The sequence below is a fragment of the Nerophis lumbriciformis genome, linkage group LG36 (genome assembly GCF_033978685.3).
Source record: "Nerophis lumbriciformis linkage group LG36, RoL_Nlum_v2.1, whole genome shotgun sequence".
Taxonomy (NCBI): domain Eukaryota; kingdom Metazoa; phylum Chordata; class Actinopteri; order Syngnathiformes; family Syngnathidae; genus Nerophis; species Nerophis lumbriciformis.
Window position 1 is genome coordinate 26,147,847 of NC_084583.2, and position 19,903 is coordinate 26,167,749.

Here is a 19,903-nt window from a genome sequence, read left to right on the forward strand (position 1 = left end):
AAAAAGTCAAAAATTGGACACCAAGAAGACAACAAAACAATATTTGTCCATGAAAAAGTCAAAAATTGGACACCAGGAAGACAAAACAATAATTGTCCATGAAAAAGTCAAAAATTGGACACCAAGAAGACAACAAAACAATATTTGTCCATGAAAAAGTCAAATATTGGATACCAGGAAGACAACAAAAACAATATCTGTCCATGAAAAAGTCAAATATTGGACACCAAGAAGACAACAAAACAATATCTGTCCATGAAAATGTTAAATATTGGACACCAGGAAGACAACAAAAACAATGTGTCCATGAAAAAGTCAAATATTGGACACCAGGAAGACAAGAAAACAATATTTGTCCATGACAAATCAAAAATTGGACACCAAGAAGACAACAAAACAATATTTGTCCATGAAAAAGTCAAATATTGGACACCAGGAAGACAACAAAAACAATATCTGCCCATGAAAAAGTCAAATATTGGACACCAAGAAGACAACAAAACAATATCTGTCCATGAAAATGTTAAATATTGGACACCAGGAAGACAACAAAAACAATGTGTCCATGAAAAAGTCAAATATTGGACACCAGGAAGACAAGAAAACAATATTTGTCCAAGACAAATCAAAAATTGGACACCAAGAAGACAACAAAACAATATTTGTCCATGAAAAAGTCAAATATTGGACACCAGGAAGACAACAAAAACAATATCTGCCCATGAAAAAGTCAAATATTGGACACCAAGAAGACAACAAAACAATATTTGGGGGGTGGATACTGTCACCGTCTGCTGCCGTCTTGTGGTTTGCATGTTGAGTTTTTCCTTGTTGGTGCAGCAGACCTGGTGCTTCTGTTTCTCCTTCCTCCCCAGAGAACATGTGTTCCCCTTGTGGGCGGAGTTGTGAGACGTGATTCCAATCTACCTGATACTACTTAAACAACACCTTGACAGCTGGATGCCACTCGGCCATTCCACTCCTCGTCTCTCCACGTCACAAGTCTCCAATGCGTCCCGAGTTTTTGATGCTTACCTTCTTGGCTTTTCCCAGTGCAGTCCAGCTTGGTGTTGTGTGGTAGTTTGCAACTCCAACCCAAGTTGAGTTATTTTAGCATTTGTTCTTTTTTCCACGGTACTCATTTTTTCTCTCTCGTTTTCGCACGGTCGCTTTTTGTTATCTCATGTTTGAATCATTGTTGTGAGGACTTTTCCATAAGTCAAAGAACTGTTTTACTCACCCTCCGTCTGCATCCTTGGGTTCCTTTCTACTGCATTTAATTGCATTGTGACATGACCAAATGTACGTTCAATCAATCAACTGATCAATAGATGTCATCAATGACGTGTAATTCTCAATAAGAGTATTGTCTCCTGCTTTGGAGGAAGTGATCATTTGGAGTGTAAAGGCAGAGCAGTGAGTGAGGTAGGACATGTCAGCTGACTGACTTATGTAAGAGAATAGAAGAAGAAGAAAAAAGAAGTCCTTCAGGCTGCCTGAGCAGAATTTTAACACATGAAGAAAGGATTGAAAGGACTGAAAAGACTGAGAGGATTGAAAGGATTGAGAGGCTTCTAAGAGATCTTTTGTTTGCTCCTACATTTACTGGCTTTGATGGTCCTGCTCTTTTTTGTCCTGGACCACTACTCAGGCAAGGTCATTATCTACTCAGGCAAGGTCATTACCTACTCAGACAAGGTCATTAACTACTCAGGCAAGGTCATTAACTACTCAGGCAAGGTCATTACCTACTCAGACAAGGTCATTAACTACTCAGGCAAGGTCATTATCTACTCAGGCAAGGTCATTAACTACTCAGACAAGGTCATTATCTACTCAGGCAAGGTCATTATTTAGTCAGGCAAGGTTAGTCACATGACATAACAGCTGTCCATTATTGAATAGTCACATGACATAACAGCTGTCCATTATTGAATAGTCACATGACATAACAGCTGTCCATTATTGAATAGTCACATGACATAACAGCTGGTGATCGTCTTTACAGCCACGGTGTGAGAAGCTGCTGCGAGGTCAAGGAGGTCGTCAGCCTTAATGACATCAGCAGTGATGGACGTCACGTCGGCAGCACAAGGCGACGTATTGTTCAGCACAATGATGCCTTCTTCCTCACCGTGCATTCAGACCATTCCACACAGACTATGCTGGATGCCACATAGCTTATGCTGGATGCCACACAGCCTATGCTGTATGCCACACAGCCTATGCTGTATGCCACATGGCCTATGCTGTATGCCACACAGACTATGCTGTATGCCACACAGACTATGCTGTATGCCACACGGCCTATGCTGGATGCCACACAGACTATGCTGGATGCCACACAGCTTATGCTGTATGCCACACGGCCTATGCTGGATGCCACACAGCTTATGCTGTATGCCACACAGCTTATGCTGTATGCCACACGGCCTATGCTGGATGCCACACAGCTTATGCTGTATGCCACACGGCCTATGCTGTATGCCACACAGACTATGCTGTATGCCACACGGCCTATGCTGTATGCCACACAGACTATGCTGTATGCCACACGGCCTATGCTGTATGCCACACGGCCTATGCTGTATGCCACACGGCCTATGCTGTATGCCACACGGCCTATGCTGTATGCCACACGGCCTATGCTGTATGCCACACGGCCTATGCTGTATGCCACACGGCCTATGCTGTATGCCACACGGCCTATGCTGGATGCCACACAGACTATGCTGGATGCCACACAGCCTATGCTGTATGCCACACGGCCTATGCTGTATGCCACACGGCCTATGCTGTATGCCACACGGCCTATGCTGTATGCCACACGGCCTATGCTGTATGCCACACGGCCTATGCTGTATGCCACACGGCCTATGCTGTATGCCACATGGCCTATGCTGTATGCCACACGGCACATTGCTCCACACTGGAGCTGCAACTTCTCCTTCATGTGTTTGCGTATGAGAAAAGACAAGGTGTGTTTACTGAAGGCGCAGATAAGAGCAAACATATCGAAAGTGTGACAGCGCGGCTCCAATCTTTATTTACAACGTTGTTATGACGCGACCTCCTGCCACGGACTGGCGTGACCTAGCTTGAGTCATCATGCCTAACCCTCATAGCGGACCCTGCCCGTCACGTACAGGTGCAGCAGGCACTTGGCAGCTCTGCACGAAGGGCAAAAAGGGCAAGATGATATTGCTAATGCTACGTTATAAGCAGGAGCTCTCATGGCTTCTGATCGGTCTTACACTTAATACAGAGCAGTGGGGAAAAGAAGCCATAGGGCAGCGAGTCTTCTGCCCCAAGGTGCAGTCATGAAAAAGGCTATGACTGAACTGCGTAGCAACAAGTGCTTGTGACACCATTTACATTTTTGGTTTTTTAATTGACTTTGGGGGCAGTTATGAGCGAGCCCTGTCAATCAACTTTGTAGCAGCAAGAGGCTACGAAAACTCCAAATAATCTGAGCTGGTCTTTTTTGGCATTTTCGGTCATAACCCAAAGCTCATGACCATAGGTGAGGATGGGAACGTAGATCGACCGCTAAATTGAGAGCTTTGCCTTCCGGCTCAGCTCCTTCTTCACCACAACGGACTGATACAGTGTCCACAACACTGCAGACGCCATACCGATCCGCCTGTCGATCTCAATATCCACTCTTCCCTCACTCGTGAACAAGACTCCCAGGTACTTGAACTCTTCCCCTTGGGGCAGGGTCTCCTCCCCAACCTGGAGATGGCACTCCACCCTTTTCCGGGCCAGAACCATGGATTAGTACTTGGAGGTGCTGATTCTCATCCCAGTCGCTTCACACTCGGATGCAAATTGATCCAGTGAGAGCTGAAGATCCTGGTCAGATGAAGCCAGCAAGACTACATTATCTGCAAAAAGCAGAGACCTAATCCTGCAGCCACCAAACCAGATCCCCTCAAAGCCCTGATTGCGCCTGGAACTTCTGTCCATAAAAGTTATGAACAGAATTGGTGACAAAGGGCAGCCTTGGTGTAGTCCAACCCTCACTGAGAGTGACTCTGACTTACTGCGGGGAGCACGGACCGAGCTGTGACACCATACTCTCTGCACTCACCACAGGACCTCCCGAGGGACACAATCCAATGCCTGCTCCAAGTCCACAGAACACTTGTAGACTGGTGGGACAAACACCACACTGCTCCTATATACGTATATATATATATATATATATATATATATATATATATATATATATATATATATATATATATATATATATATATATATATATATATATATATATAGTCACGATCAAAAGTGTACATCCACTTGTAAAGAACATCATGTCATGGCTGTCTTGACTTTACAATCATTTCTACAATCCTTTGAGACACTTGTGATAGGGTTATATAAATAAACATTGATTGATTGATTGATTGATTGATGTATACATATACATGTGTGTATATGTATGTGTATATATATATATATATATATATATATATATATATATATATATATATATATATATATATATATATATATATATATATACATATATATATATATATATACACACACACAGTATATTTACGCAATCAAAAGTGTACATAGACTTGTAAAGAACATCATGTCATGGCTGTCTTGAGTTTCCAATCATTTCTACAACTCTTATGTTTTAGTGATTGGAGCACATACTTGTTGGTCACAAAAAACATTCATGAAGTTTGCTTCTTTTATGAATTTATTATGGCTCTACTGAAAATGTGAGGGTGAAAAGTATACATACAGCAATGTTAATATTTGCTTACATGTCCCTTGGCAAGTTGACCTGCAATAAGGCGCTTTTGGTAGCCATCCACAAGCTTCTGCTTGACCACTTGACCACTAAATTGCTGCAGTTCAGCTAAATGTGTTCAAAATTACACTTGTAATACACTTGTTATACACTTGTTATACACTTGTTATACACTTGTGATACACTTGTAATACACTTGTAATACACTTGTAATACTCTTGTAACACACTTGTGATACACTTGTAATACACTTGTAATACACTTGTTATACACTTGTAATACACTTGTAATACACTCCTCCACCACTTGTGGCAGTAATGACCATCTCAAACAAACAGAAGTCTGGAGCTAAAATTCGAGAGGTTTAAGCGCAAAAATGATGATGGAAGTGTTAAAGCCGTATTTCCACTAGCACTTAAATTGTATTGACAGTTTATTTCAAAAAACATCAATTTGAAGGTATTTATTTTAGCACAAGGTAATTGTATGTACATGTATTTATTTATGAGTGCTTTCTTCTGCAGTATATTTGATGAAATAGTAACCTTTGTGACCAACACATGCTTTCATATCTTTGACAAACTGTAAGTAGGTTGAATATAATTATTGAATTAGGAGTAAGAATATTAAAAAAAAACGTGATGATTTCCAAGGTTACTTATCTTGTTATGAAATATTTATGTTATGAATACGGAAAAAATGCCTAAATGGTCTCCTGAGTTGTAATAATGTGAATATGTGTTTTTACTCTTTTCATTACATTTTTTAAATGATTTATTTGCATGTTCTATTGATTGTTTTTATCTGGAATGAACATAATCCAAGGATAAGTACATGACAATAAGTTGAATTGAAAAGGGTGGTGCAATATCCATGACATGTTGTAACTAGATTTACTTGTTGGATTGATGTTAGCCTAGTTTCCAGTACAAAAGTCCTCTGCCAGCTGTCACTCCTTTGCTTGACCCAGTTGAACCTGAAAAGGAGGCTCCACTGACCATTTTGCCCTTTGTGCGCTCCAGCAAATCTTTGTGCGCTCCAGCAAATCTTTGTGCGCTCCAGCAAAGGGAAACCAGGCAAGTTGCCCTGCATGAAGAGGTCAGTGAGGCCGCAGACTGCCTGTCCTCACTTCTTGGCCTTTAGCCCACCGGTCAAGCTGTTGTGATGAGCAAGTGTATTACACCACTGTTGCTACAGCGAGGACTGATGAGCAAGTGTATTACACCACTGTTGCTACAGCGAGGCCTGATGAGCAAGTGTATTACACCACTGTTGCTACAGCGAGGACTGATGAGTAAGTGTATTACACCACTGTTGCTACAGCGAGGACTGATGAGCAAGTGTATTACACCACTGTTGCTACAGCGAGGACTGATGAGCAAGTGTATTACACCACTGTTGCTACAGCGAGGACTGATGAGTAAGTGTATTACACCACTGTTGCTACAGCGAGGACTGATGAGCAAGTGTATTACACCACTGTTGCTACAGCGAGGACTGATGAGCAAGTGTATTACACCACTGTTGCTACAGCGAGGACTGATGAGCAAGTGTATTACACCACTGTTGCTACAGTGAGGCCTGATGAGCAAGTGTATTACACCACTGTTGCTACAGCGAGGACTGATGAGCAAGTGTATTACACCACTGTTGCTACAGCGAGGCCTGATGAGCAAGTGTATTACACCACTGTTGCTACAGTGGTGTAATACAGTGGTATTACACCACTTCAATGTCTGCTCTTGTCATGACTTAGCAACTAAGCACATTGTGTCATTGACACCCTTCCAAAAATGCCTTTTGGAGCTTTTAAAGGTCGCCTCCACATTGAGGCTATTTATAATCCAAATGTAAGGCATTAGGAGTTATCTTGACATGTGGTGCACTTGACTTTTTATGAGCGCCTGTTGGATGAAGGCTGCCAAATAGTTGATATATTAATGCTTGCCTCTGCACTCTGACAATAGATCAAATGATCACCTGAGAGTAGTGAAAAGTCTACTTTGACATAAAGAAATGTGTTGAAGGGGATGAACACGAGTTAGCAGAATGCAGGAACACACCAAGCTGGAACATTTGAAGAAGCAATCTTGCAGGTCAGGTGTGCCTAATAAAGAGGCCATTTGAACTACAACTGAATGAACTCTGCCTAGCAACAAAACATGAGCATTCTCTGATTTCATGCAAGTTTGTAAATGAGATGGTTGACAGTGAGAGCGTGCAGCGTCACACTGAACTTGTTTTCATCAAGAAATCTTGATCTGAAGTCTTGTGCGGGTGTAGCCCATGCAGACCTTGCAAGAGTCAACAATAACAGTGTGCTGAAGTCCAATTCAATGAACTCTGCCTAGCAACAAGCAGCTGCAAAAACAGGAGAGAAAAGAAATAACCTAATCAATATTTTACAAAATAATTTTGGGGACCACTTTGGTGGGCTCCTGGCAGCTCACGCTCTGCATGTTGGGGACCACTTTGGTGGGCTCCTGGCAGCTCACACTCTGCATGTTGGGGACCACTTTGGTGGGCTCCTGGCAGCTCACACTCTACATGTTGGGGACCACTTTGGTGGGCTCCTGGCAGCTCACACTCTACATGTTGGGGACCACTTTGGTGGGCTCCTGGCAGCTCACACTCTGCATGTTGGGGACCACTTTGGTGGGCTCCTGGCAGCTCACACTCTACATGTTGGGGACCACTTTGGTGGGCTCCTGGCAGCTCACACTCTACATGTTGGGGACCACTTTGGTGGGCTCCTGGCAGCTCACACTCTGCATGTTGGGGACCACTTTGGTGGGCTCCTGGCAGCTCACACTCTACATGTTGGGGACCACTTTGGTGGGCTCCTGGCAGCTCACACTCTGCATGTTGGGGACCACTTTGGTGGGCTCCTGGCAGCTCACACTCTACATGTTGGGGACCACTTTGGTGGGCTCCTGGCAGCTCACACTCTACATGTTGGGGACCACTTTGGTGGGCTCCTGGCAGCTCACACTCTGCATGTTGGGGACCACTTTGGTGGGCTCCTGGCAGCTCACACTCTACATGTTGGGGACCACTTTGGTGGGCTCCTGGCAGCTCACACTCTACATGTTGGGGACCACTTTGGTGGGCTCCTGGCAGCTCACACTCTGCATGTTGGGGACCACTTTGGTGGGCTCCTGGCAGCTCACACTCTACATGTTGGGGACCACTTTGGTGGGCTCCTGGCAGCTCACACTCTGCATGTTGGGGACCACTTTGGTGGGCTCCTGGCAGCTCACGCTCTGCATGTTGGGGACCACTTTGGTGGGAGCCTAGCAGCAAAAACTGCGCCACGCCATCAGCGATCTGTCATTTCTGCACTTGGGTGAAGGATACTATATTGATGTGTTATTATTATACATTTTCAAACATGTTCTACAAATGACAAGATGTGGGCGTGGCTTTGATTGCAAAAAACGTTTAGAAACTCGATCTTGATCCTATCTGCTACAAATGGACCTTCTGAAGTGGATTTACTTTCTATTCATTCATTTTCCCCTTTTTCTTTTGAGCAGCAGAGCAAGCCCCACAGGGGCGATGCGGACAATTGATTGACAGGGCCTATTGAAATTATTTTCTACGTTTGAACGCCTTTTGGAAGCCCTTAGCATGCATAAAAATTCCACATTTTGCAGGCATGTCAGGAATGGCGAAAGTGAGTAGATCTTGGGGGTGGCCAAGTTTCAACGTTCAATGCTGTTCTCATATTCCATTTCTTTTGTAATGTGAACAGCCACTGAAATGATTGGATTTGACAAAAAAATATAGGTTGGCCCTCCGACCCCGAGTGTGAATGTAGCCTTTGTTACATATAGATATAGTTGTTACATATATAGTTGTTACATATAGATATAGTTGTTACATATAGATGCAGGGACCGGAAAGACGAGCCAAAATCGAAAAGTTATCCATTTTTTTAATTTGTACTTTTTGCACAATATAAAATCAACATTTTAGGACAGATAAGAGCTTGTTGAAGCAGTTAGACAATGGGAAGCACACAGGAGGATGAGTCAAGGCACGCCATGTTACAGTAATCCTAAGAGCCCTTTTAAGCTCAGGTTTAAAATAACCAACAAAGAGGAGGGACAGAATAACCAGCATTCAATTTCTCCTACAGTCAAAGCTTTTATTCACGCTCTGGTCAACCAATCCATGGTGAAATTCTGCTGTGCTTCATTTGGGACAGTTAAACCTCCACCGAGCACTAAAGTGTCCCGCTCAGCCAGGACGTGGTGCTGCTCGGCATCACCGGTTTCTGCAGGACGGGGAGGCTGGAGTGCTGATGCTCCGTAAGGGAAAGACAAGGGGGACCCTAACCCATCAAGTCCCGAGGGAGCAGTACAAGGCTGGTGTTTATCTCATGAAGTTTCCACCTCCAATCTCCCGCTTGTATCTGTTGGTGAGGTGGTCTGCCTGCACGGTGAGCTTGGACAGCACCCCGAAGAGTCCTCGCAGGTGGAAGTGGAACTGGTGCTCCAGGTCGGCGTTGTCAGCCAGAGCCGGCGGCTCCCTGGTGACGGGCTGCTGCTGCTCCTCCTGCTTGACGGCCATCTCCAGGAAGCTGGCGCCGCTGCTCATCTCCCGCTTGAGTAGACCCCATTCCATGTCGTTCTTGATAGACTTGAGCAGGAGGTAGTGCTCGTACATGTCCCTCTGCTGCGTGGTGCACGGCTCCTCCTCCTCGCCACCGCTGCTGCTGCTGCTGTTGTTGTTGTTGTTGTTGTTGGGCTCCACCCGGCCTGCCGCCTGCTCCTCCAGGGGCATGTCTCGCAGCAGGCTGGGCACCATGATGGTCTCGTCCATGTTGTTGGCGGCCGCTATGAAGCGGTGCATGACGTTGATGAGGGAGTGCTTGTTGGTGGCCGAGTCGCTGCTGATCTGCATCATGGCTGAAGGCTTTTGGGCTTTGCTTAGTTACTGGCTGGCAGGTGGTGGCTAAGGCTGCAAACAAGGACAGGAATCAAACAAAAGGTTCGGACGCATCTAAGCTCGACTAACAAGCATGAATCCTTTTCATGGTCTAGCATGCATGACCTTGACTTCCTGCATCAAAAACCATCCCAATTTAATCTAAAAAAATAAACTTACCTCAGGTTCCTTGGTAACCTGCTGAAATGCTTCAGGGAGGGCTGGTCGGTGGCATCCAAGAGGGAAGTTTAGGGGAAAGCCTGTCACCACCCGCCGTGAAGGAAAGTCACAATTTCCTCGTCAGACCAGCAGCTTGAATGTTGCTTTTATAGTCGCTGCTGCCGGCTACAGTGCGGAAACCCCCCGAGACACGCCCATCCGCCTGTTTCCAACAAGTCCATTGGCCGGCAAGCAGGAAGAGGGCGGGTCTTGAAAGCGTCTGATCCGATTTCAGCCAATCAGGATCTCACTTCAAAAGCTCTTTCATGTGCGCAATTAGCTGTTAGCTTCTTATACTACTTTGTCAAAGCCGCGACTAAAAAAACACAAAAGCAAAGCCAGCGTGAACAAACAATCCTTCAACAGTAAACACAACAAAGTGAGCATAAACAATCCTTCAACAGTAAAGACAACAAAGTGAACATACACAATCCTTCAACAGTAAAGACACAAAGTGAACATAAACAATCCTTCAACAATAAAGACACAAAGTGAACATACACAATCCTTCAACAATAAAGACACTATCCTTCAACAATAAAGACACAAAGTGAACATACACAATCCTTCAACAATAAAGACACAAAGTGAACATAAACAATCCTTCAACAATAAAGACAAAGTGAACATACACAATCCTTCAACAATAAAGACAAAGTGAACATAAACAATCCTTCAACAATAAAGACACAAAGTGAACATACACAATCTTTCAACAATAAAGACACAAAGTGAACATGAGCACTGCTGTGTAGTTTGAACGCCACCCGGTGGTCGAGCAAACTTCCCATGAAAGCCTTTTAGTGTCTATTTTGATGGGAGCGGCTGCAGTTCCTTTTTGAAATAATAATAAAAAAGAAGTCAAGCTTACCAGGAAATGCGCTTGAAATGTTGGCGACGGTTTAGCTCCAGTGCTGCGTTCAGGGCCCGCCGGCTATGTGGCGTTCAAGACAAGCACAGGTGACTAACAACGCGAGGTGGTCATCAACGTCGTTTGTTTCACCTGTTAATGCGCATTTTACAACTATATGTGCACACTTGCATTGTGCTATTTTTTTGTTTAGGAAGATGCAGATCCTATCCCTTCACCCATGACTTCCTCATTTTCTAATAAAGTAAAGTGTACAAATGAAGTTATCAATAATGATGATATTATTATTATTAATATTATTATTATTAGTTATTAATAATGATGATTAATAATGAGTCAGCTTGTTACAGTAAAACCTTAGATGAGTTTTAAACTCCTCCATTGACAACAGTGTTATCTCTGATTATTCATTAGATATTAAAGGTATTGGTATTTTCTGTCCTTAAATAGATACAGTGAATGCATCTTTCAATGTTATGGTTTAAAGCACAAGCCAGTCACAATCACATTATTCTTCAAACTTGTCTCGCATCATGTGTCCCTTGTTGTTCTCTTTCAGTTCCTGAAGAGCAGTCTGCAATGTGCCAATGTCCTCTTTCAGCTCGTTGATAGGAAGTGACTGGTTGAACTTCCGCAACACTTGCTAGAACTAGGCCTGACAAATGATTCTTTAAAACAAATCAGATTAATCACAGGCTTGCATGATTGAAATGAGCTTGAAAAGACCCCAATATGTGTACACAAATGCAGTTTTATTGTCATCCAGGAACGTTTTTAAACGTTTTACTTGAATACATGACATTCGTTTGCATAATGTGAACTTCTTCCAGGCTTTATTTTGGAGTAAAATTTGCCAGCGAGCACACAAGTCAAGAGTCTCCTCGCTGGTTTTTGTACCGACGTATGCATTCATCTGATCACTAACCGTAGCATAGAGAGCTTCTTCGGTCAAAATAAATGATTAATGCAATATTATTTTGTGAGTTTACCACTTCATTTTGACAGCCCTAGTTAAAACAAAAACAAGCTAATAATAATAATAATACACTTGCTATATAGTTTTTGAAATAATGTCACTTGAATATTTGCGTGAATTCACATTTAATATTTCACATGCATCCACAAAGGTAAAGCAATTAAACACTGATATGTTATTGATGTATGCTGGCATCTTAATATCCCTCTTTACAGCTTCATGTATTCTTACTTAGGCACATTATTGAAGAAATGTCAAGACAAGGAGAGGTACTTTAGCTACGTGATGAACATTTTCATTCTTTCTCGAAGTAAACATTTGTATGAAATGCTTTGGTCCCTGATTGAGGGGGAAAACTACCTTTTCCTTTTGATACTCCCTTTGCAAAATTCCCTTCTGCTCCTCAGCCGTGTGTAGTGTGAGTAAATAAAAAAGGCAGCAAGGTTTGGTTTGTCACTCTAAAAAAAAAAGTCTAAAATCACAGGAGGGTCAGTCGGCAGCAGCACACATGAAGTCACCTGTGAAAGACAAAAGGTTATTACTTTTTCATCTCTCACTCACGCAACAGAGAGCCTCACCTCCAGAACACTTAGACCATCTCGTACTGGTTGTTTGTGATGTATCGAGACAGGCAGCAGGCCAGGAATATTCCAATGAGCTGAGCGGAGGAACACACTTTGATGAATACAGACACGCCATAAATTCACCTTTTGTGTGCAAATCAAACAGTAAGAAAGGTGGAATTCTGCTTTAATAAGCAAAGGGTTGTGTCAGAGTACAATGGCAGCTGATATGGATTCAAGTTCAAGTTGATTGTAATGACTATAACCCCTATTCCATGCAAAGGATGCTAAAGTATGGAGGTTCATTTGGGTCTTTATTACCAAGGCTGATTTTTTTTTGCATCAAATGATGCTGTCAATTACATTGAATGAAAATTGTGATCACAATGTTTGTTAAAGGATAGACTTATTTATCCCACAATGGGGAAATTATCTTGTTTTACATACAGGAGCAGGAGTAAAATGTAATGAAAACAAAAAATTGTCATAAATACTACATATTGCGCACTAATATGTAAAGATAAAATATGAAATAAAACAAAAAAGATAGTGTTTTTAAATTTTGTGTCTAAAAATTCAGAGCAGAAATATTCTTGCTTCAAAATTCAAGACTCACTTCTGGTTGACCCGTGTCATGTGACTGCAACCCTGACACCTCATTGGCTGCTTCTGAGACAGGATCCATTCCATCCATTTTCTACCGCTTGTCCCTTTCGAGGTCACGGGGGTGCTGGAGCCTATCTCAGCTGCATTCGGCCCGAACGCACCTGAGGATCCATTCCTTCACTCTTAATTTACCGCAGGTGAGTCTTGAGTTTTGAAGCAACAAATTCCTGCACTTAATTTTTTTTACACTGAATTTCAAAACAGTTTATTTCCACAAACTGAATTTGTTGGTGAACACACAACTTTAGCTGAAAACATTGTTTAATGTAAAAAGACACAAAAATGGTGCTATATGAATTTAGTGTGAAAAAAGAAGTGCCTTGGTAATAAATGATTGAGTACCTGGAAGAATGCGATGCCAAAGGAGATGCCAGCAATGATCCCCAGGTTGGACTCCATCACATTAGTGACTAGCGTGAAGCAGCCCTGCAGGACATGGAAGTTCTTTCTTAGATTCCTGACTAGACTGTGGAATGTCATCAGATATTTGTGGAAGCAAGACTTGTCTCCACTTGAGGAGGATATTCTTGGTTTCTTCATGGATTAGCACCTCAATAGTTGTCTACAAGGTCTTCTGATGAAATTCTCCTTGTCAGAGGGGAGGGTGTTTTCTCTGCTGTTGCTTTGGAAGCAGCCCCTCTGGTCATTCCGCTCTCTAATGACTTGAAAATCATCCTCTAATTATTCAATGACTATTTTCTCAAGTCAATTATGTATTAAGAAAAACATTTATGATACTAATGTTTGGTAAAGAAGCATCTTTATATGATAAGTAGCCTACTGAAGAGGTAAAAAAAAAACGTATGCATGATCCTACAAGCTTATTTTGTTTGGTTTATTTATTATTATTTTTGTAAAACATTTTTAGTTTTGCATTAGTTTAACTAAAATATCATTTAAAAAAAAAAAATCAAGTCAAGGTTTATTTTTCCTCCTAAAAAAAGAAATGAATCGATGTGTATTTTAACTACATATTGTCAAACTTACTGTTTTTATGTGGTGCTTTGTAAATAAAGTGCAAGTCTTCATTCAGGCTCAACCACTGTACAAGTACATTGTGCTGCCTAAACGGGCTGCGGTACACATGATGTGTTTGCAGTAATGCTAAACAAAGTGGTGCACATTTGAAACTAGGACATGTTTATCATCTCTGAAATGAAGGTTAAAAATGGATGAAGTTGCATGAAAGAAATGTGTGCTTAACTCACGGTGGAGTACACTTCACTCTGGGCCTTCTCCAGGTCTTTCAGGGTTTCCGGGGGGCAGTTGCTGTTGACTTTGCAGCAGCTGGCGGGGATTCCGTTGTCTTTAAAGTAGTCCGTGTCGGCCCAGTCCGTGTAGTTTTTCACCCCGCAGCAATGTAACTGAAGAAGACAATGATCTGCTACAATCATCCATGCACAAATACACAATTATACAACCACTTGACTTTTTATAATCTACTTAGTTTGAAGAAGGTTTCAGTATTTACAGTTTTCCTCATTTTATAGCACACACGTCTGCACAAATGGACTCACACACACTGAGCTTTTAAAAAAATGGCACTTTAACGGTAATTACGTAACTTCAAATGAAATTGGATGGCACACTTATTGTACACTGTTGATATAATGTTTGTACTCTTTGGTACAAAGAGCTTCAAAGTGCACGTTGGTACACTTCATGTCAGCTGGGACAACCGCTATGAAAGACTTCTGTTAGCATAACACTTAGTGGAGAGACGATACAACTACATCAATATATATCCACATAGACATTAATATAAAATGCCTTTGATCAAATATTTTCCTCAGACATATTTTTTGGTCTGAGGAAACCAGAAATTATGAAGCAAGATTTGTTTCATGAAGTCACTTGCACTTTGGCAACCCAGCACACAGGAAGTCAGTGGGAGGGACAAGCTAACAGCCAATCAGCTAACAGTATTCACTGAACAATTTGAGGGACAAGCTAACAGCCAATCAGTTAACAGTATTCACTGAACAATCGGAGGGACAAGCTAACAGCCAATCAGTTAACAGTATTCACTGAACAATCGGAGGGACAAGCTAACAGCCAAGTTCCAGGAGTATAAACACTTACAGTCCTCTGAATGATGTCCTGGAGTATAAACACTTACAGTCCTCTGAATGATGTCCACTGCAGTTCTGCTGCTTTCAGTGCTGTTGTAGGACTTGACTGCATTTTTGTAGGCGCTGCCTAGTTTAGCCTTTATCTGCACAAAAACAAATGACAACAGCAGCGATGAGGAGGCTGCCTGTCTTCATCTTGAAAAGACAGGTGTGATGTTTGGCCATCAACAACTCACTTCGTGCCTGAAGAGGAAGCCTGAAATGCCGGCCACCAGCTCAGCCAAGAAGACCACAGTCAAGAACATGGCATACTGTTGGGCGCAGGGGGCGGGGTTAATACACACTTGACAAGAAGAGTACTGGCTGGATTGTGGCTGACCAGTTTGAGCATCCAGGGGCTGCCCCGGCATGTGGCCAAGCATCCAAACAGCCCGAAAATGATGATGGCGGCGCCGGTGCCGATGAGGACATACGGCGCATTAGTGGTCTCGTCGGAAGCCAGCACCATGTACGCCTCCAGGTTGACTTTGCCCCACACGCCCACCGCCAGCAGGATCATGCCTGTGAACTGAGTCAAAGCAGCCAGTGAGAGGAAAGAAGTTAGTTTTTGCCCCATCGTGACCTGACAAGAGATGATACCTGCAGCTAGTCCTTCATTTTACAGTCATGTGCAGGATTCTCACAGGAATCAGGCAAAAATACAACCTTACCTACTGTATATGTTGAACAATTCTATGCTTCAACAAACCATTGTCATCAACTAACCCTAAAAAGGTTGTTTCCCCACTAATGGCCCCAGATGCCATAAAAAGCTGCCGAGTGCACAGTGCAAAGATAAAAACATGGCCAACAACAACTCCTTGTAAACGCCATTCAAAGAGGTCCCCAAATGTTATTATCAAGCTCTCCTCTATTGTACTGTATTGACACAATTGTATTGTCAAGGTGCTACAAATACTAAAACCATCAAGCGTGTGTTCTATGTTGTCACACTCATTTCTCAAACATATTTTGTGCCGTTTTGTGGCAAAATGGATGAAATTTTGCTGAATCTCTGCATTTAATTTGCTCTTATGTGTGAGAAAAGGGGGAAGGAAACGCAATTGCACGATGAAGCTTGAACTGTTTATCTTATCTTGTTTAGTGTTTTGATTAGGCTGTCAAAAGTTAACTCATGTGATTAATGACAAAAGAATATCGCATTACACTTAAGATTATTCATGCACTTTATTGGAACCGTACAAGCTCTTTAAGCTTAAGCGCCATATGGTCAGTGACCAGGTCAATGCATACGTCAGTACAAAAAGGAGTGCTCAATGGCAAATTTCACTCCAAAATAAATCCTGAAAGAACTTTAGACAAAACTCTTACTAGGTTTTGTGAAAATAAATGACATGCATTCAAGTAAAACTAGAGCTGGGCCAATAAAACAATATCAATATATATATCGCGATAGACTGAAAGATTGAAAATGCATTTGATAAAAATAATAATAATAAAGAAATAAAAAAAAATAAAAAATAAAAATAAAAATAATAATAATAATAATAATAATATATATATATATATATATATATATATATATATATAGAAGAAAGCAGAAAGAATGAAACATGGTTGCATGAACAAATGCACTGGCGGTGATCAGTCAAACAGGAAATGGTCATTGAGAAATGGGAGGGACATGCTAAGCAGCTAATGGCGGAAAAGAATCAACTATCAGGTTTGGTAGCGCCATCTTGTCTCATGTATGATTCTCTGCATAGAGTGACAAGATAAATAAAAAATGAGTGCTGCAGAGAGCAAAGAAATTGTCGATAAAACAGGATGACCGTAGTTATCGCTTTTTTTTTTCAACCCTCGTCCGTTCCCTATTCGGATGTACGGAAACAACAGGTAGGAACTAAAGTGCAGGACTGTATAAATAAAATAAATAACAAAATATAACAACTGTGCTACTTTAAAATAATAATGTGGTTCAATAATAATTACTGCATATGATAAACTCAGTTCCATACCCGAATAAGAATAACAGACCAAATTACCACGTAATTTCCTGGCAGTAACCTTGCAAAAAAATGTTCTTTTCAGGTTTCCTAATGTTTACATTTTCACACTTTGCACTATTTTGTTCCATTTCTTACATACAGTATTACTTATTTTGCACCTTCATTTAAAGACGTACAATTGTGTTTACATCAGGGGTGTCAAAGTCATTTGAGCTCAGGGGCCGCGTGGAGGAAAATCTATTCCCAAGTGGACCCGTAATGGTAAAATCATGGCATGATAATGTCAACATAAAGACAACTCCAGGTTGTTTTCTTTGTTTTACTCTGGCCAAAAATAGAACAAGCACAAATAATCCTCTGGACAAAACACTTTGAGTTTGTTGAAAGTTCTGAGGAAATTGGTGCAGCTTCAAAAACACAATGAGCTTAGACTTGGTCTCAGTGGATCTACAAAGCCAGGATTCAACTTTTAAATCACAGACTTTCTGGCATTAAACAACAAACACAACATGTAAACTCTTCTAGGTATCAAACGCCTCCTTTGTCACGTCCACGTATCAGTCCAGTGCTAACTCAACAAGAAACGGAGGTAAAAACTATTCAAAGGGGTTAAGTTCACTTTTTTGTGTTTGACAGACATTTTGGGGCAACGAGGGTGACGAATGACCATGTGTTGGAAGCAGAAGACATAACACGTCAGGTTTTAAGTTTCATGTAGGTCGAGGAGGATGAGCCACAGTCACCCTTTACTGTGTACCTTTGCTTGGCCCTGTTTGCTTGCCTAACAGAATTGCTATTGTGACATCCAGTGGACACATTTAGAACAGCAGTTTCTTTTGATAAAAACAAACCTGTTCACGGGCTCGATCCGGCCGTACGTTTGACACCCATGCTTTACTTTGATTGTGTTGACATTTCCTTTCCTTTCTGTTTTGATAGCTGAGGGGATTATAATCAGAGGAAGGTTACATTTGAAGTAAAAATGTTAACATTTAATCTGGTTTTCTGCTGCTCATAAAAAAATAGTTATCGATATCGACCAATATAGAACAATTATTTTGTGATACAGTTATAAGCGGGATCGCCCAGCCCTATGTAAAATGTTTAAAAATGTTCCAGGATGATATTCTGACAATAAAATTGCATAACATTAGAAATATTGGGGTCTTTTCTTTAGCCAATTTGAATTATGCAAGCTAGTAATCACCTATGACTAATCATCAATCCATTTTCTACCGCTTGTCCCTTTTGGGGTTGCGGGGGGTCGCTGGAGCCTATCTCAGCTGCATTCGGGCGAAAGGCGGGGTACACCCTGGACAAGTCGCCACCTCATCACAGGGCCAACACAGATAGACAGACAACATTCACACACTAGGGCCAATTAATCATGATTCTTCCAAATTCCTAATTGTGATTAATCTGATTTAAATTAATTTGAATTGCTGGTATATTGCTTAGTTTGGTCACAGAGCCTGTCTGTCATATGTATATTTAAAAGCTTATTATATCATTTTTAGTACCTTTTCCCTGTAAATCTTGCATGCCTTCACTTGTAAAGCTCCTGGAATTGTGACTTTTTCTTGGAGATGGATAAAGTATCTTCAGGATGTGACGTCTAATAATCAAACCTTGTGATTATCCATCTCTTTAACAGAAGGTAAACACATGTTTGTTTTACTTCACTTGGTGACGTCATCACCTACTTTTTAAAAGGAACCTTTCTGCCGGGGGCTAAAATCCCTAAAGTTTGTTGAAAAGGGGTCATATTTCCCCACAAGTATACCTTTAATGCGCCAAATGTCTCCGTGTTGACTTTATGGTTTGTTAGGCGATGTTAGGCCCATTGTTGTCGCTTGCTAGCTTGTTGACCCCCCCCCCCCCGACATGGCCGCCGCTCACCCAGAAAATGAGGCTGTAGGAGATGAGGAACGTCTTCAGGCAGGTGATCACTGGCTTCGTCTGAAGCCGCCGAGAAGGTGGCGACATTGTTGGTCGGTTACTGTTCACGGTGAAAAGTAGAAAAAAAGCTGAGTGAAAGAGGTGAAGAAAAAGTTCCGAACACAGAGCGAGGAAGTGACGTCACTGGCCCAGATTTTTCCGAGGGAATCGACAATCAACATTAAGATAAAGTTCACCGCCATCTTTAAACATGTTGTCGTCTGATATTGCTTTCAAAGTAAAATATAATGTACACTGACACAACAATGGCTGATTTAGCTGTGTGAAAAAAGAATGTATTTTTACATCTAAATGTATAAGTTTTACAATAAACTCAACGATTTAGCTTAACTCTCAAGTAGTTTCCCATTAATGGAGAATTTGAGCGCTTTTATGTTGAAGTCAGTCCAACTTCCTGTTAGGTGCTAGGTAACTGAACTATGAAACGTGATGCTACTTGTTCTTTCCCCTAAACCACGTACGCTATTGTTCGATGGTAAATATGTCTATAATACCGAAGAGTACTTTGAAAACGTACTATTATATATTTTGCTTCTGCCTATCAGATGATCCCCAGACGACGCTCAACTTAATATCACTTATCTATGAATCCTTCAGGTAATCACTTTACTAAACTGGTTATTACGGTGGCCTGGAAGTGCAAAACATTTCAACATTTTATATATACCAGAAAACACAAAAACAAACGACAAAACAATTTACAGCGCACCCCGCGACCTCACAAGCGGTAGAAATGGATGGATGGGATGTACAAAACAAAAGCCGAAACAATTTAAATTTTAACATAACCGGAAAAGGAATGTCCCCAAATCCCAGTTTGACAGTTAAATCAGCCAATCATTTTGTTCATGTCCGCAGG

The 19,903-nt window shown here is 41.7% G+C and overlaps 2 protein-coding genes across 3 annotated transcripts; both read right to left on the reverse strand.

Annotated features, from left to right (window-relative positions):
• Window positions 1-8,697: 8,697 nt before the first annotated feature.
• On the reverse strand, window positions 8,698-10,058 carry mid1ip1l (MID1 interacting protein 1, like). The gene is made up of 2 exons (XM_061930374.1): window positions 9,890-10,058; window positions 8,698-9,742 (listed from the first exon to the last, which is right to left on the reverse strand). The coding sequence occupies exon 2, from the start codon at window positions 9,686-9,688 to the stop codon at window positions 9,155-9,157; it is 534 nt and encodes a 177-aa protein (XP_061786358.1). The 5' UTR covers window positions 9,689-9,742; window positions 9,890-10,058; the 3' UTR covers window positions 8,698-9,154.
• Window positions 10,059-11,532: 1,474 nt separating this feature from the next.
• Window positions 11,533-19,777, reverse strand: tspan6 (tetraspanin 6). 2 transcript variants are annotated; one of them, XM_061930614.1, is made up of 9 exons: window positions 19,754-19,777; window positions 18,985-19,084; window positions 15,456-15,644; window positions 15,313-15,387; window positions 15,124-15,219; window positions 14,213-14,368; window positions 13,347-13,430; window positions 12,354-12,433; window positions 11,533-12,293 (listed from the first exon to the last, which is right to left on the reverse strand). In XM_061930614.1, the coding sequence occupies exons 2-8, from the start codon at window positions 19,069-19,071 to the stop codon at window positions 12,365-12,367; spliced, it is 756 nt and encodes a 251-aa protein (XP_061786598.1). In that variant the 5' UTR covers window positions 19,072-19,084; window positions 19,754-19,777; the 3' UTR covers window positions 11,533-12,293; window positions 12,354-12,364. The 2 variants fall into 2 exon arrangements, with proteins under 2 accessions (XP_061786598.1, XP_061786597.1); XM_061930613.2 differs by lacking the exon at window positions 19,754-19,777 and adding an exon at window positions 19,562-19,715.
• Between the last annotated feature and the right edge of the window lie 126 nt (window positions 19,778-19,903).

Bases quoted from the DNA above. Each gene is read 5' to 3' on its own strand.
- mid1ip1l (XM_061930374.1), bottom strand. From the start codon at position 9,688: ATGATGCAGATCAGCAGCGACTCGGCCACCAACAAGCACTCCCTCATC.
- tspan6 (XM_061930614.1), bottom strand. From the start codon at position 19,071: ATGTCGCCACCTTCTCGGCGGCTTCAGACGAAGCCAGTGATCACCTGC. The intron at 15,220-15,312 runs GTGAGTTGTTGA...GTTTTTGTGCAG, and splicing joins GCTTCCTCTTCAGGCACGAA to ATAAAGGCTAAACTAGGCAG. The intron at 12,434-13,346 runs GTACTCAATCAT...TCCTCCGCTCAG, and splicing joins TTGGCATCGCATTCTTCCAG to CTCATTGGAATATTCCTGGC.